General features: G+C 43.6%; 1 protein-coding gene across 1 annotated transcript in view; it reads right to left on the reverse strand.

Annotated features, from left to right (window-relative positions):
* Positions 1 to 18,473, reverse strand: part of LOC126461247 (protein flightless-1) — a 205,424-nt gene that overhangs the window by 84,937 nt on the left and 102,014 nt on the right. The window contains exon 10 of the mRNA XM_050095980.1: positions 14,781 to 15,027. Within this exon, the coding sequence (XP_049951937.1) occupies positions 14,781 to 15,027 (247 nt within the window). The remainder of the gene's footprint in view (positions 1 to 14,780; positions 15,028 to 18,473) is intronic.

Consider the following 18,473-nt stretch of genomic DNA (forward strand, 5'->3'; position numbering starts at 1 on the left):
TACTGTTGGCATGTCATACCGAAATAAAAAGCTGTGCAATTATTGCAGCAGAGCTGGTAAATGACATGGCTGCTTTCATAGGTGGCCCGGCCGTTGATGGGGTAGGATAAACCTGTGACAGGACTGGAATAGGAAGTGATGGGTGGGTGGATTGGCAGGTCTTGCACCTGGGTCTTCCACGGGGATATGATCCCTGTGGCAAGGGGTTGGGATTCGATATGGCATAAGGATGGAATAGGAAGTTGTGGAGGTTTGGTGGGCAATGGAACACAACTTCAGGTGGGGTGGGAAATATCTCGGGTAGCATGTCCCTCACTTCAGCAAACAATAATAGGTAACCAAAGCCTGACCTTCTGGGGATGAAATTCCTTTTACTCTTTTGGTACTATCCTTTTTCCTTATGGAGGTGAGAGGGATAGGTTGAGTAAGGTTAAAAAGGAAGGGTAGGCCACTCAGGCCCCAGGATGAAAGATACCCACATACTGTTAGCTCTTATGGGAGATGAACAGAGAAGGAATTTGGCCATGTCCTTTTCAAGACCACAGGAATCACTTGTCACTCTTGACCTGGTGTCTGTATGGCCTGACCTTCCTTTTTAACCTTCCCTTCAATGTAGGTTTCTTTTGTTTCTGACAGTAAAAACGAACCGGAATCATCGCTCGGCTCTTTCAGTCTGATTTCAGTGGTAAATTTCCCAACTCCCACGCAGCAAGATAGCAGGACCCTGATAGATAACATTTTTAAGGACATTCCTCAGCTGGCCGGTGTGGCCGAGCAGTTCTAGGTGCTTCAGCCCGGAACCGCGAGACTGCTACAGTTGCAGATTCGAATCCTTCCTCAGGCAGGGATGTGTGTGATGTCCTTAGCTTAGTTAGGGTTAAGTAGTTCTAAGTTCTAGGGGACTGATGGCCTCAGATGTTAAGTCCCATAGTGCTCAGAGCCATTTGAACCATTTGACATTGCTCAGGCTGAAACTATTAATATGCACGCGATTGTCAATGGGTATCAAACCATGATACACAATTAAGGGAAATAAAAAATATACCACCTTACAGGTTCAGAAGAAGCAGTGAGGCTTATTAACAAGAACAGAGTACTAAGTTATACCAGTAAGTTAAAACCATCATTCTTGTGAAACACAACTAGCTCTTTATTCACATGAAGTGTTGAGTGCTATTGACAAGGGATTTCAGATCGATTCCGTATTTCCAGCAGGCTTTTGACACTGTACCACACAAGCAGCTCGTAGTGAAATTGTGTGCTTATAGAATAACATCTCAGTTATGTGACTGGATTTGTGATTTCCTGTGAGAGAGATCACAGTTTGTAGTAATTGATTGAAAGTCATTGAGTAAAACAGAAGTGATTTCTGGCATTCCCCAAGGTAGTGTTATAGGCCCTTTGCTGTTCCTTATCTATATAAATGATTTGGAAGAAAATTTGAGCAGCCATCTTCAGTTGTTTGCAGATGATGCTGTCGTTTATTGCCTAATAAAGTCATCAGAAGATCAAAACAAACTGCAAAACAATTTAGAAAAGATATCTGAATGGTGCGAAAAGTGGCAATTGACCCTAAATAACGAAAAGTGTGAGTTCATCCACATTAGTGCTTAGAGGAACGCGTTAAACTTTGGTTACACGATAAATCAGTCTAATCTAAAAGGCGTAAATTCAACTAAATACCTAGGTATTACACTTACGAACAACTTAAATTGAAAGGAACACAGAAAATGTTGTGGGGAAAGCTAACCAAAGGCTGCGCTTTATTGGCAGGAGACTTAGAAAATGTAACAGACCTACTAAGGAGACTGCCTACACTACACTTGTCCATCCTTTTTTAGAATACTGCTGCATAGTGTGGGATCCTTACCAGATAGGACTGATGGCGTACAATGAAAAAGATCAAAGAAAGGCAGCACATTTTGTATTATCGTGAAATGTGGGAGAGAGTGTCACTGAAATGATACAGGATTTGGGCTGGGCATCATTAAAAGAAATGCGTTTTTCGTTGCGACGGAATCTTCTCATGAAATTCCAATCACCTACTTTCTCCTCCGAATGCAAAAATACTTTGTTGACATTGACCTTCATAGGGAGGAACAATCACCACAATAAAATAAGGGAAATCAGAGCTTGTACAGAAAGATATAGGTGTTGATTATTTCCGCACGCTATAGAAAATACAGAGAACTGTGAAGGTTGTTCGATGAACCCCTGCCAGGCTCTAAAATGTGATTTGCAGAGTATCCATGTAGATGTAGGTTAAATAATTACAGATTCTTTGCGTTTTCACTATCAAAAATTATTCTAGCTTCTCTGTCGAACAGAGATAATTTATTCCAAAAGTTCTATCAGTAATAATCATGGTGCCCAAAATGTTAGCTCTCATGTGTTCCTAATCACTCCCTTAGCTCAAATCCAGACTGAGAAGAAGAAGAGTGTAAAATGACCTCGGAGAGTAAAGAGAAATTGGAGCACGACTGCTTCTTAGTGGTTTGCCAATGTACAGCACTTCTAAGCAAGAGATTACATTTCCACTTGGTAAAAACTCCAAGATCAATTTCAAATAAAATGGTTTATTGTTCTTTATGCAGATTTTCAGAATAAATGAAAAACATGAGTCTTTGTCAGATACTTTTTAACAAACTGAACCCCCCTGCCTTTGACAAAATCCTGGTTACATCTTTGCAGACCTCTCATCAGCTCATCTCCCCTTGATTACAGCACTGAAAATGCTTACATGGCTGTGAGTAAAGCTGTAAAAGCCATAATCAGATATATGATTTTAATAGTGAGGTGCGTAGTGAATGAGAAAGTCAAAGGGTGTAGGGTGAAAGGAGCAACTGAGAACTTGCAACACTTCAGAGAGAAATACAGAACTGTAAGAACAAAGTAGGCATTAGGAAGATTAAGATTTAACATCCATCAAAAATGATGACGTAAATTTAAACAGAGCATAAGCACAGACTGTGGAAGAATTGGGAAGTAATTTGCTCAAGTCTTATAAAAAGGAACCACCCAGAAATTGGCTTATTCAGTTTAGAAAAACCAAGACAAGAGTTAAGTTGCATGGGACAAGGTATAATCTAGAATGGGGATGAGAAAATGAGATACTGTATAGACCATGAGAAACAAACATAATGGCAAGAAGGAACATTTAAAAGAGAGACATATTAAGAAAGGCTATCTCAGTTACAAAAACTAGAAGGGAAAAGGGGGAGATGGGCAGCAATAAGAGAACTGGAAGTAGACAGATGTTAATGAATTGAAAAGAAGGTGACTGTAAAAATAAAAAACAATGTAATGCATGAAAATGGAAATTCTGGTGATGGACACCTGTTACAAGAGAAGAAAATGGAGATACACAGAGTCAAATAGTCATAAAAGCACAGAAGTGTGAAATTTAATAAAAGGAGAAAGATGAGGATGCCTTGCCATGTGACTTTTCTTTCCATTCACCCATGCTGGAGCTGAAGTATGCAGTATGTGTACTGAAAAGAAAACGCTGTTAAACAGTTTACGAAATTTCTACTGTAGAAGAAATTGATGTAAGTTTGGCAACTGAAAGCCTTGGCAACACTCTACACTACAGTCACAAGTTTTCAATCACCTAAGACAATTATGGATTTGTACTTAAAACAGGGTTTTCGTTTTGAATATTCTATCATAGCCCCACTCAATAAAACAAATACAAACATGTAAAGACTAGGTAGCTTTGTTATGTAATTGGCTGGTTGTTTGCATAGAGGGGTGCTGATGACTATCCACAAAAACACTGGTGTGCCTTTACAGAAGACTATTCTATTTCATCAGGTCTCAATCCTTCAGCTGTCCATGCAGCAATCAGTCTGTGCTAGTTTACAGTGCACTGAGTGCATCTAGAAGTTGTTAGTATGTCTCGACAGGTTCAAGCCGTATAGCCTCCAAAGGAGAGAGAAGCAGGAGACTGGAATTGAAAAATGTGCTATACCTGTAGCTCTGCATCACAAAAGCTATTCTAGTTGGCAACAGCAACAAAAGTTGATGTAGCCCAATCTAGAGCAGCGTCTACATTGCAGTTGTTCAGGCAAACTAGTACCAATGCAAAAGTTTCACAATCTGTAAGACCCTGAGTAAAACCATAAATGAAAGATCAGTTCATATGTGCACAGAATAAATGTCAGAGACTCATACTGAGCCTGAAATATGTGATTAAGTAAATAGTATGCGAGCAGTTTCAATCTATGCCTCAACAGTACATCGCTGTCTTCCTGAACAAGATTTAAAGGAGTGTATAGCAGTCAAAAAACTTTTGCTATGGTTACAATGAGCACAAAAACAAAAAAAACTGAAGTGTACAACAATGGTACACAGTTTTCTTCATGGACAAATCTATGTGTGAAGAATTTGGAAGCCATCATTGAATATATGTTCATCGACTTCATGGAGAACGTACAAAGAGTCAGCATGTGACGCCAATGGTGGAGTACGATGGCAGGTCAGTCATGGTGTGGGGATGTTTTGTGGGTGATAAAGTCGGTGATCTACCGAACATTAATGCACCATTAAAGAAGAAATGCTAGCAGAGAATGCTGATCAACAATGCAATCCACCTTGAAAGAGACTTACTGCAAGTGGGTTTGTTCTGCAGCAGGACAATGATCCCAAACACGCTTCTAAATTATGCAGAGGATAGGTCAATAGAAAAGAGAAATGTGAGGAACAGAAGAATGATATTTGACCAAGTCAATAACATGACTTAAATTCCACAGAACTCTTATGGGATGCACTTGACAGGGAAATCAGAAACTTGAGATCATCTAATTGTTGTAACGTCAAGTTGAACACATATATTTCAAAACGACACAACACATATAAGTCACTGAGCAAGTTGACAAAGCAAGACATGTGAACACAGAACATTTGAATGAGCCCTGAGTCCAAGTCTAACGGCCGCTGGCTGGCTGGCCGCTTAGGTGGCGCGGCTGCTGCATGGCTGGCAGACAGCGCCACATGTAGAGGACGTACGTAATTGCGCGGCGGCACTTTGAATGATCGGCGAGTCACAACACTTTTCCCCCCTTTGAAATTTTTGCACTGGTCTTGATGGAGGTGGCCTGTAGATTGCTAACGTCCATAGGCGTTGTTTGACTGGCCGTAAAGTCTCGAGGAGGTGGCTTCCCGTACGGACGGAAGTGTCCCCGATGATAACGGGTTGAGATGACAGGAGACGTAGGAGTCAGCAGGACAATAAAATTTTTTTAGACTTGGACATTAATGGTAAAATGATACCATTCCAGCTTGATACCGGAGCTGCAGTTTCCTTGATCAATCAAGACATGTACAAACAGCTGGGCACCCCTCCGTTGCGTGCCGCAAATGTTCAGTTAAGTAGTTATTCAGGACAAGCAATCCCTGTGTTAGGACAGTGCAGCCTTCTTGCAACATACAAGGGAGAAACAAAACTTGTGTCATTGTACGTCCTTCGTTCTTCTTCTGCAGTGAACTTGTTTGGTTTAGATTTATTTCAGTTGTTTAACTTGTCTATAGTCAATCAGGTCCTATTGGTGAACCAGACTGTGCCTTCAGACAGTGTTTCTCGTCTATGTGAAGAGTTTGCAGACATTTTTGCACCGGGCATTGGTTGCGCTACGAACTATAAAGCACATTTGGAACTGAAAGTAAACGCGCAACCGAAATTTTTCAGAGTGCGCAATGTTCCCCACGCATTGTGTGATGAGGTCGCAAGAACATTGCACGATTTGGAATCACAAGGTGTGATTGAACGTGTGCAGGCTTCTCTCTGGGCATCACCCTTAGTAATTTTGCAAAAACCTTCCGGGAAATTGAGACTTTGTGTGGACTTCAAGGCAACAGTGAATCCACAATTAGTGATTGCAACTTTTCCTTTACCCCGCCCGGAAGATCTTTTTGACAAACTGTGCCCGGGTAAATATTTTTCGAAGTTGGACCCAGCAGATGCGTACTTGCAAATACCGGTGGACGAAGAATCCCAGCGCATTTTGGTGGTTAACACGCATCTGGGTTTGTATCGATTCAAACGACTGCCATTCGGGTGTGCATCCGCCCCTGCACTGTTTCAGCAATATCTACAAACTGTTGGTGCGTCGGTCCCTACTGCAGCAAACTATCTGGACGATATTGTGTTTTCCGGAAAGACGGAAGAAGAACATTTAGCCAATCTCAGAACATTATTTCAGGTCTTGCGACAAAATGGTCTTTGCTTGCGGAAGGACAAATGTGTGTTTTTTTGCTCGGGACTTACCCTATCTGGGCCAAGTCCTCAATGCCCAAGGCATACATCCCCGTTCAGAGCACCTCCGTGCCATTCAAGACTTGCCTTCGCCGCAGAATTTGAAGCAGCTACAGAGTGTGCTGGGAAAAATCAATTACTATAAGACCTATGTGCGCCACGCCTCTTCCATTTCAGCTCCGCTTCATTGCTTACGCCGTAAAGGTGTTCCGTTTGTCTGGACGACGGAATGCGAACGCGCCTTTCGCCAGTTGAAATCGGTGTTGCTTTCTAATACTTGCCTTCCGCCATTCGATCCCCAGAAACCCCTTTTGTTGATGGTGGATGCATCGGATTTCGGAATCGATGCTGCGATTATGAAAATGTGCTCTTCTTGCATGGAGTGTGCCGAACAACAATCCGCACCACCGCGGAAATTCTTAGCATGGCCAAAAGCCACTTCCCCTTGGCAACACTTACACATCGATTTTGCTGGTCCCTTCTGGAATGCTCGATGGTTGGTTGTTGTCGATTCATTCAGTAATTTTCCTTTTGTTGTCCGGATGTCTTCCACGACGTCATCTGCCACCATCCAAGCATTATCCGCTATCTTTTGCATTGAAGGTTTTCCGCAGACTATTGTTTCCGACAATGGCCCGCAATTCATGTCCGCAGAATTTAAGTCATTCTGCAAGGCCAATGGTATTCAACATCTGCCGTCCGCGCCGTTTTCGCCGCAGTCAAATGGTGCCGCTGAACGATTGGTCAGGACTTTCAAGTCACAGATGTTGAAGTTGAAAGAGTCTCATTCTCGGGAGGACGCGTTATTGCTCTTTTTGTCCACATATCGCTCTCAGCCTCGAGATGGTCGCTCGCCAGCTGAGTTGCTCCACGGTCGTCCTCATCGAACCTTGATGTCTTTGCTACATCTGCCGCATCAGGTTCCTGTGCAGCGTCAGACACCTGCTTTTGCCCCACGCGACGTTGTCTATTATCGCAACTATCGAGGTTCACGGTGTTGGCTCGCAGGGCGCATTCTTCACTGCCTCAGCTGCGCTATGTATCTGGTTTTGGGGGCCTCTGGTGAGGTGTGTCGGCATCTCAATCAGCTGCGCCTCTGTCGTCGCACGGGTTCTGCCGCTCCCCGTCTGCTTTCAGCGACGGTGCCGTCCGGTCAGCGCCATTGAGGACCCATCTACTAGCTCGCCTCAGTCCCAGGTGTTACCGACGCTGCCTTCCATTTTGCCCCATGGCGACGCGCCGCCGCCGCCGCCTGTTCTCCCGCCGGCGACGCCCGCAGTGGACGCGTCGCTGTTACCGCCGGGCGCCTCCCTGGGTCACGCGCCGCTGATCGCTTCCCGTGACCCGTTGTCCTCCTCCATGGACTCCTTGCCCGCTCCGGACCACATGGCGTCTTCGCCCGTCGGGTGCCCCGACCAGATGGAAGTAAACCCTTCGGCCCCTCCTGTTTCTTTACGGGCGCATACACTGCACGTTGGCGTTCACCCTGGACTAGGTTTTCAGGCGTTTCCTAGCTCCCCTCGGACCGAATGGCAGGGTGCGGGTGGCACAGCCTCGCCTGTTGTTAGGCTCCCCACCTCATCGCATACGTCAACATGGGGTACTCCCCACAGCGGGCGGAAGCCTTATAACACAACCGTACGCCGATTTGCGGGGGAGGAATTTGGTGTCACCACCAGACACCACACTTGCTAGGTGGTAGCCTTTAAATCGGCTGCGGTCCGGTAGTATACGTCGGACCCGCGTGTCGCCACTATCAGTGATTGCAGACCGAGTGCCGCCACACTGCAGGTCTAGAGAGTCTTCCTAGCACTCGCCCCAGTTGTACAGCCGACTTTGCTAGCGATGGTTCACTGACAAATTACGCTCTCATTTGCCGAGATGATAGGTAGCATAGACTTCAGCTACGTCATTTGCTACGACCTAGCAAGGCGCCATTATCATTTGCTATTTATCTTGTGATGCATGTACCGTCAGACCGATGTTCACCAATTATGGATTAAAGTTAAGTATTCCAGAAGCTACGCACTTTTCTTGCTAGTATAATTACTTTACCTATTCCAGACCTCACGCCAGCCTGCGTGAGCTTTAACGCGTGCCTTTTGGCTATCTCATAGTGGCTTGGCTGTCTTGTCAAGTCACAACAGAAGGTACCCGTGGCCGTAAGGTGGAAGACTGCAGAAGATGAAGTAGCGTTCGGGGCTGTTGGCCATGTAAGAGCTCAGCCAGGCTGTGGTCGCCCATGGGGGTGAAACGGTAAGAAGCTAGAAACTGGAGAAGCGCATCATCAGCAACAGAAGTCAGGAGTTTCCACATCTGAGCCTTAAATGTGCGGGCCAGTCGTCCAGCCTCTCCGTTTGATTGTGGATGGAACGGCGGGGCCATGACATGCATAACACCATGACGAGCACAAAAATCCGCAAATTCGGAAGAGGCAAATTGCGGACCATTATCAGTAACAAGAGTAGAGGGAAGGCCTTCCAAAGAAAAAATGCGGGTGAGTGGTAGGCGGGCGGTGGTAGGCAACGTGCAACAGACAATGAAAGGAAAGTTAGAGTAGGCGTCAATTACGAGGAGCCAATAAGTACCTAAAAAAGGTCCCGCGAAGTCAACATGAATGCGCTTCCAGGGCGTCTCAGGCAAAGGCCACGGTGACAAAGATGACTTCGGGGCAGCGGCCTCTGGCGCACAAGGGTCGCAGGCAGCGACCATATGTGCTATTTCAGAGTCGATCCCAGGCCAGTATACATGACGGAGCGCCAGAGATTTTGTGCCAGAGACACCCCAGTGCCCTACGTGAAGGAGGCGCAAGACCGAAGCACACAAAGACGCAGGTACCACAACACGCAGCGAAGCATTGTCGGGTGGAAAGGAGGATGACACCATCCCTAGCCGTGAGGCGGTAGCGCAAAGCGTTGTAGTTCTGCAACGGATCAGAAGTGTAAGCGGACGGGCGATCTGGCCAACCATTCTGAATAAAGCGTAAAACCCGGGAGAGGGTAGGGTCAGAACCCGTAGCAGCCGCCAGCCTGTCCCCAGTGATGGGGAACCCGTCCACAACCCGCTGCTCGGCAACATCCAGGTGGAAACACAAAAGTTCGTCCCTATCGAATGCCAGATCAGAACCCATAGGAAGGCGAGGCAGTGCATCACCATTCTCATGTTGAGCCGTCGGCCAGAAATGAATCTCATAATTGAAATGAGATAAGTAAAGAGCCCAACGCCTGAGGCGGTGTGCAGCCTTGTCGGGAAGTGACGTTGATGGATGAAACAAGGAAACAAGTGGTTTGTGATCCGTAACAAGATGAAATTTTGAGCCATAGAGAAAAACACCAAACTTATGAAGAGCATAAATAATGGCCAAAGCTTCTTTTTAAATTTGAGAATACTTTTGTTGGGCATCCGTGAGCATTTTGGAGGCTTAAGCAATGGGTTGCTCAGAGCCGTCAGAAAAATGGTGCGCAAGGACTGCACCGACCCCGTATTGAGAGGCGCCTGTGGCAAGAACAAGATGTTGGCCAGGTCGGTAAGTAGCCAGGCACGGGGCCTGTTTCAGCATAGTCTTCAATTTCTGGAAAGCCGCATCGCATGACGCAGACCAGTGAAAAGGCACGTTTTTATGCAACAGGCGATGCAACGGCTGAGCCACCGAAGCCGCAGACAGTAAAAACTTGTGATAGTATGCTATTTTCCCCAAGAAGGCCTGCAGTTCCTTAACAGATGTAGGGCGAGGAAGGGTACTGATCGCAGCGACAGTTTACTGAAGCGGATGAATACTATCCCGAGAGTGTTGAAACCCCAAGTACGTGATAGATGCCTGAAAAAATTGTGATTTCTGAAGATCACAGTTAAGACCGGCAGTCTGTAAGACATGAAAAAGTGTGCGGAGGTTCTGAAGATGTTCTTCAGTGGTGGAGCCAGTGACAACAATGTCGTCCATGTAATTTATACACCCAGGGACAGGGAGCAATAATTGTTCCAAGAATCGCTGAAAGAGAGCAGGGGCGCTAGCAACCCCGAAGGGTAAGCGTTGGTATTGATAGAGGCCGAAAGGCGTGTTAAGAACCAGAAACTGCTGGGAAGCAGCGTCGAGAGGAAGTTGATGATAAGCTTCTGACAGGTCAATTTTAGAAAAATACTGGCCTCCCGCAAGTTTAGTGAACTTTTCTTCAGGTCGGGGCATAGGGTAAGTGTCGATGAGGCATTGTGCATTTACAGCGGCTTTAAAATCGCCACAGAGACGATTATCATCATTGGGCTTAGCAACGACGACGACAGGAGAGGACCACTCACTGGAAGTGACAGGAAGCAAGACCCCTGAAGCAGTGAGATGATCTAGCTCCCGTTTTACCCGATCACGAAGGGCCACAGGAATGGGTCGAGCCCGAAAAAACTTAGGCTGAGCAGTGGGTTTCAGCGTGATATGAGCTTCAAAATCATTTGCACGGCCTAACCCAGGAGAAAAAAGGGACGAAAATGTCGTCGATAAGGAATCCAATTGAGGATAAGGAATAGCATCAGAGACGATATTGACAGTCATCTATGGAGAATCCAAAAACACGTAAGGCATTGAAACCAAAAAGATTCTCTGCATTACTCTGGTCGACCACAAATATGGGAACAGTGCGAACGATGGATTTGTAAGATACCTCAGCATTAAATTGTCCCAAGAGAGAAATCTTCTGTTTATTGTACATCCGTAATTGCCGAGTGACAGGTGATAGGAGTGGAGAACCCAACTGAAGATACATCTGAGAATTAGTTATAGTGGCAGAAGAACCAGTATCCACCTACATGCGCACATCCCGACCAAGGATTTGGACAGTGAGGAATAACTTCCCTGAAAGGGAGAAGTGCAATTGACAGACAACACAGAAGCAGAATCAGCGTCACAGTCATGAACATCATGTATGCGGTCGGATTTGCAAACGGCAGACACATGACCTTTCTTTTTGCAGTTGTGACACACAGCCCAATGTTGGGGACAATCCTCCCATGAATGTTTCGTAAAACACCACGGACATGAAGGAAGTTGCCGGGGGTTTCGCTGCAGTTTCTTAGAGGGTTGTTTACGGTTAGGCCGAGACTGCACGTGGGAGCATACTGCGGCCGCGTCGGCCGGCGGGGATGCACCGCACGTGTCAACAGCGCACAGAGGTTGTATTTCCCCGACGTCACCCCACGCCTCTATTTGCATCCCAGTGGGGTAAGAAATTTCAAAAAAACTGCGCGATGGAGAGAACTTCATCTAGAGTCGGATTTGTCAACTGAAGGGCACGTTGCCAAACTTCTTTGTCGGGTGCCGACCAGATAATAGCATCCCGTACCATGGAATCGGCATAGGATTCTTTGTGTACGTCAGTAACAAACTGACACTTTCGACGGAGGCCGTGAAGTTCAGCGGCCCAAGAGCGATAGGCTTGATGCGGTTGTTTTTGACAACGATAAAAGGCAACATGAGAGGCTACCACATGTGTTTGCTTTTGAAAATAGACAGACAGAAGTGAGCACATTTCAGCAAAGGACAAAGATGCAGGATCTTTCAAAGGAGCCAATTGCGACAACAACCGATACATTTGAGGTGAAGTCCATGAAAGGAACAGAGACAAACATTTTTGTTCGTCCGTGACATGAAATGCCACGAAGTGCTGTCGAAGACGTTTTTCGTAATCAGACCAGTCTTCCACCATCTCGTCGTAAGGAGGAAAAGGAGGAACAGACAACGACGAGAAACGCCCCGCATTTGATGCCGCGACGAAATCGCAAATTGTCGATGTTAGAAGCGTTTGCTGTTCAATGAGACCTTACAATAGTTGCTCGACAGTAGCCATGGAAACTTGTGGGTCAACGGTGAAAAGGAAAAATCCACTACCTCGTCGCCAATTGCTGTAACGTCAAGTTGAACACATATATTTCAAAACAACACAACACATATAAGTCACTGAGCAAGTTGACAAAGCAAGAAATGTGAACACGGTAACATTTGAATGAGCCCTGAGTCCAAGTATAGCGGCCGCTGGCTGGCTGGCCGCTTAGGTGGCGCGGCTGCTGCATGGCTGGTAGACAACGCCGCATGTAGAGGACGTGTGTAATTGCATGGCGGCACTTTGAATGATCGGCGAGTCACAACACTAATGTTGAAGATTTATGGAATAATTTACACACGTGTTGGACTGCAATATCTGCAAAAACACTACAAAATCTAATGTCCAGAATGCCAAGAGTTTGTACAGCTTTCTAAGGGCAACAGGTGGGCTCTATGAAGAGGCTAAGTCTAAACCAAAATGTATTGTACTTCATGATGATGAGAGAAAACATTTTTTGTGGTGTCACCGCCAGACACCACACTTGCTAGGTGGTAGCTTTTAAATCAGCCGCGGTCCGGTAGTATACGTCGGACCCGCGTGTCGCCACTGTCAGTGATCGCAGACCGAGCGCCACCACACGGCAGGTCTAGAGAGACGTACTAGCACTCGCCCCAGTTGAACAGCCGACGTTGATAGCCATGGATCACTGACAATTACGCTCTCATTTGCCGAGACGATAGTTAGCATAGCCTTCAGCTACGTTGGCTACGACCTAGCAAGGCGCCATTAACATTGTATAGTGAAATGGAGATTATATCTGTACAAGAGCGATGTACACCGATTATGGATTAAAGTTAAGTATTCCAGAAGCTACGTACTTTTCTTTATAGCATTCATTACGTATCCTGTTTCAGACCTCATGCCAGCCTGTGTGAGTTTAAGCGCGTGCCTTTCGGTTTCCTCTCATTGTGTCTAGGTTGTCTTGTCAAGACACAACATTTTTGGTTGGTCTATTTAGTTTGTATGAAGTGTTTGAAAACTGAAATAAAGGATATAGTTCTCATCACGGACAATCAAAAACTTTTGACCAGTGGTGTATGTTCAACAATTTGTGACAATACACATGAGATTGGTATCTAGTTATTGAGTCAGCAACATGTTGCTTGTATGATCTGAATGACTTTTTGATTAAAATAGTGTGGAACAAGACAGTTTTAACATTAACACATTATTTTTCAGTCATATTACTCATAAATATTAGTTTTTCCTAAGCTACCAATTTTTAAATAAAAATTCATCTACAAAAGTGAAGGAGTTGTCCACAAGAAATGATTTACCATCCGAACTGCCATTTTCCTTTTCTGAAGAAAGCTTTGGCCAAAAGCTAAATGTGTAACTTGTCTTTTCGTTGTTCCTGTGTGCAACTCCACATTTCATCTTTAGAGTGAGTTGCAATCTACCCTTTCCTTATATTATTCTAGGGGACACATACATATCATTATGCATAAATGTACAACAGATCAAAGGATAAAATACAGTGTAAGCAATGTGGTTGCTTTTACTGGCTATTTCAGATGTTACATGCAATTATGCTGGCAGGACTTTAGTCAGTTCTTATGAAGAGCTGTATGCACTAGGAGTTGAATCCAGCACACTATGATGTGTGTGTGACTCGTGGGGAAGGATTTTTTTTAATGCACAATTATTTTACAAAGACTGGATGACTTGTTAATGATCATTCTATATGTAAGCGTGTCACAGGAAAATTCATTCAAAAAACCTAACCTTCATGTTGCAAAATGTACAGTGCTGCTGATAAGACATATATGAAAGGGACACAGCTTTCAGGAGTAACAGTTCCTTCATCAAGTAGGAGAGAGGGATATTAGAGAAAGTTAAAAGGGCAAACCCTAGGATGAGTGACCTGCCTTCCTTGTAAACTTACTCAACATATCCATTTCTCCTGCCCAATGAAGAAATCATTAGTTCCAAAAGGTAAGGTAATGTTCCCCCTTACTTTTACAGGTGCCTTATCAACAATACCATACATTTCACTTCCTGAAGGTCGTTATATAGCTATTATGTCATCACTCATTTTTACAATTCCTTGCAATAGTATGGGTAACTGCCTATCACCTTGTCTTTCCTGTCATGTTCTGACAGAAGCCACTATGGGGCAGGGCTTCAGAGTTACAGATGTGTACAGACAATACTCTCTGCCAAAACATTTACAGAGCACATTATTGAGGTTTTTGTAGCTATTGTATGAACAGTTAGCCATACAACATTGATTTAATTTTTAACCTGGGAGATGTCTTTCTGGTTGTTTAATATTTCACTATGACCAATGTCCAGCACTGTCAAATAGTGAGGTACACTACAGCAGACTACTAGCACCTGACAGAACTACTCACTGGTGCCAGCAAGATGTTATGAAACCTAAAGGTCAAAACGAAATTTTGTTATTGGAACTAATTGACTCTTAAATTTTAAATCAATTGGTGTGATTCATGATGATGTACGATTCTCTTTTTTTCCAAATTGAAGTTTTGGTCAGGGTGAACTGACTGAAGCAAATGGCTTCTGATATTTATGTAAACTACTGCTGTGGAGAAAAAGTTGTTATACAGACAGTCACAAGTCTGCATCTACTTCACATTTTTATATTTAAGAATGCTGTTAGAACATCTACCAAAGCAGTAAGAGCTCTAAAAACTCACTGTTGCTTTTTCTCCAATCCAAAAATATATCTGCCAGGACAAAGAACCAGTCTCATCAATTATTGTTTTAAGAACAATGTAACAATCTCCTTCATAAAACTTCCCATGCACAGCTTCTTCAATTTGATTAGGAAGAAAATTTTCTATTTCCCAAATTGTTACGCCAGGTATCTGTCCAGCATCTTCATCAAAGATTTCAGAATAATCCAAAGGTGGTTTCTCAAGACTTTCATCCCAGCGCTTAGGCCTGGAAGAAAAAAAAAAAACCATCATGAAAATCTGAGAGTTTACATCCATAAATTTTATTTACTAGTAGTTAAATCATAAATTAAACCTAAGCTCACAAGAAAGTAAGTAAGATAAACAATATGTCTACTGTCAAGTGTACATGCACCATTGGTATCAGAAAGAGCATCAAGTATTTTATAAAGATAAGGATTTGAGTCTCTTCACAAATTGCAGCTGGGTGAATTTCTCTCAAACGAAAACTACAGATAATTTCAGGCTTGGCATCTCAACATCAAAATCATCACTATTGAAACAATGCGCAAACTCACTCAACAATTCATTTATCTCTTGTATATACTCAATTGTCTCATGATCATGACAGCAAAACCCAAAATTTTTTGGGAGTCTGATCCTATGTAAATCTGTTGTGTTGGTCTACGGCTTCCATCCAGTCACTCACTAACAAGTCTTGTCGTGTCTAAGAAATCATTCATGCAGGAGAATTATACAAATATAACGTAACTTGACCATCACACAGGGTCCCATATGGATGACTTAGTAACAAACATACCTGGCATACAGTAATAACTGAAAGAATTGAAAACAGGTAGGTCACCAGGTCTTGACGGAATCTCAATTCGGTTTTACAAAGAGTACTCCACAGCATTGGCTCCTTACTTAGCTTGCATTTATTGTGAATCTCTCACCCAGTGCAAAAAAAGTGCAAGTGATTCCTTTATATAAGGAGGGTGAAAGAATGGACCACAAAATTACAGACCAATATCCTTAACATCAGTTTACTGCAGAATCCTAGAACATATACTGGTTTGAATACAATAAATTTCTTAGAGACTGAGAAGCTTCTGTCCATCTACAGCACGGATTTAGATGGCATTGTTTGTGTGAAACTCAGCTTTCCCTCTTCTCATGTGTTATACTGTGAACTACGGATAAGGGCAGCAGCCAGATTCCATATTCCTACATTTCTGAAATGCATCTGACATGGTACCCCATCACAGACTGTTAACAAAGGTACGAGCATACGGATATGTGACTGGCTCGAAGACTTCTTAAATAACTGAATCCAGTCTGTTGTCCTTGTTGAAAGTGTTTATCAGAGACAAGGGCCTCATCAGGAATGCCCCAGGCCGACTGACAGGATCCCTATTATTTTCTAGATACAGTACATAAATAATCTGGCAAGCAGGTTGAGCAGAAATCTGTACCTGTTTGCTAAAACTGACAAAGTTTCAGAACAATTAAAGTCACCTTAGAGTCATCTGTTAGAGTTAAAGCTAACAAAGACCAAAAATTTTACTACCACAACTGTGCTGTGAAAGAAAAAACAATAAGTTAATTTTATTGCTTTCTATGTTTTTGTATATTAAAAACAGTTTCAGAATCACAGTGGTAATACATGAATAATGACTGGAATAAAAAAAATAATAAGTGAAGTCCACAGAGTAAATTACATCACAATGTGTGACAGCTGACTCTAAATATAAGTAACAGTTATGTAATCATTATAATAGAAGGAAACATTCCACGTGGGAAAAATTATATATAAAAACAAAGATGAGGTGACTTACCGAACGAAAGCGCTGGCAGGTCGATAGACACACAAACAAACACAAACATACACACAAAATTCAAGCTTTCGCAACAAACTGTTGCCTCATCAGGAAAGAGGGAAGGAGAGGGGAAGACGAAAGGAAGTGGGTTTTAAGGGAGAGGGTAAGGAGTCATTCCAATCCCGGGAGCGGAAAGACTTACCTTAGGGGGAAAAAAGGACAGGTATACACTCGCACACACGCACATATCCATCCACACATACAGACACAAGCAGACATTTAAATATGTCTGCTTGTGTCTGTATGTGTGGATGGTTATGTGCGAGTGTATACCTGTCCTTTTTTCCCCCTAAGGTAAGTCTTTCCGCTCCCGGGATTGGAATGACTCCTTACCCTCTCCCTTAAAACCCACTTCCTTTCGTCTTCCCCTCTCCTTCCCTCTTTCCTGATGAGGCAACAGTTTGTTGCGAAAGCTTGAATTTTGTGTGTATGTTTGTGTTTGTTTGTGTGTCTATCGACCTGCCAGCGCTTTCGTTCGGTAAGTCACCTCATCTTTGTTTTTATATATAACAGTTATGTAATGCACAGAAGTATAGCCAAGTATCCTTTAGTTTTCGAGGGTAGGACCAGAATAGATGGTCTTGTTCACAAACCTTAGTGTAACTAACTACATATTGACAATGTAGGAAAAGACACAGTGCAACTTACCGTAAAGATAGCACACTAAGTTGCACACAGGCACAATTGAAAGACACTTACACATAAGCTTTTGGCCACAGCCTTCGATGGAAAAAGTGAAACACACGCCATTCATTAACACAAGCAAGCACACCTCACACACACGTGACTGCCAACTCCAGCAGATGGACTGTGGCCCAGGCTGCGAGAGTTGGAGGTTATATGTGCAAGAGGTGTGCTCGCTTGTGTGGATGAGTGGTGTGTGTTTCCCATTTTCCGACGAAGGCTGTGGCCAAAAGCTTACATGTAAGCATCTTTTAATTGTGCCTGTGTGCAACTTAGCATGTTATCTTTACGGTAAGTAGCAATCTATCTTTTCCTACCTGAAGTTTCCACTGTTTAATTATGTACTGAACAAACAACGAAGCTTATTTTCTACAACACACTACCACATGGCTAACAAAATTCCATCACACCCAGATTATCTGGTTGGGATCCCTAGAAAGTAACAATCTACATCTAAATCTACATCTGTACCTTGCTAACCACTGAGAAGTGCATGGTAGAGAGTACACCCCATTGTACCTATTATTAGGGTTTCTTCCCACTCCATTCACGTATGGGACATTGGAAGAATGATTGTTTGAATGCCTCTGTGCATGCTGTAATTATTCTAATCTTGTCTTTATGATCTCTATGTGAGCAATGTGTAGGGGAGTGTAGTATATTCATAGAGTCATCATTTCAAGGCAGTTCTCGAAATTTTGTTAGTAGACTTTCTTGGGATAGTTTCCACCTATCTTCAAGAGTCTGCCAGTTCAGATTCTTCAGCATCACTGTAACACTCTCCTACAGGTCAAACAAACCTGTGACTGTTCATGATACCCTTCTCTGTATATGTTCAGTGTCCCCAGTTAGACCCATTTGGTACACGTTTTACACAATTTAGGAATATTATAGAATGAGCTGCATGAGCGATTTGTAAGCAATCTCCTTTATAGACTGGTTGCACTTCCCCAGTGTTCTACCTATAAACCAAAATCTACCACCTGCCTTACCCACAACTGAGCCTATGTGATCGTCCCATTTCATAGGATAAAGTGTTACAACCAGGTACTTGTATGAGTACAACCAGGTACTTGTATGAGTTAACTGATTCCACCTGTGAACCATTCATATTACAGTCATAGGATACTTTTTTTGTTTTGTGAAGTGC

This window comes from Schistocerca serialis, chromosome 1 (genome assembly GCF_023864345.2).
Source record: "Schistocerca serialis cubense isolate TAMUIC-IGC-003099 chromosome 1, iqSchSeri2.2, whole genome shotgun sequence".
In the NCBI taxonomy this organism is placed as follows: domain Eukaryota; kingdom Metazoa; phylum Arthropoda; class Insecta; order Orthoptera; family Acrididae; genus Schistocerca; species Schistocerca serialis.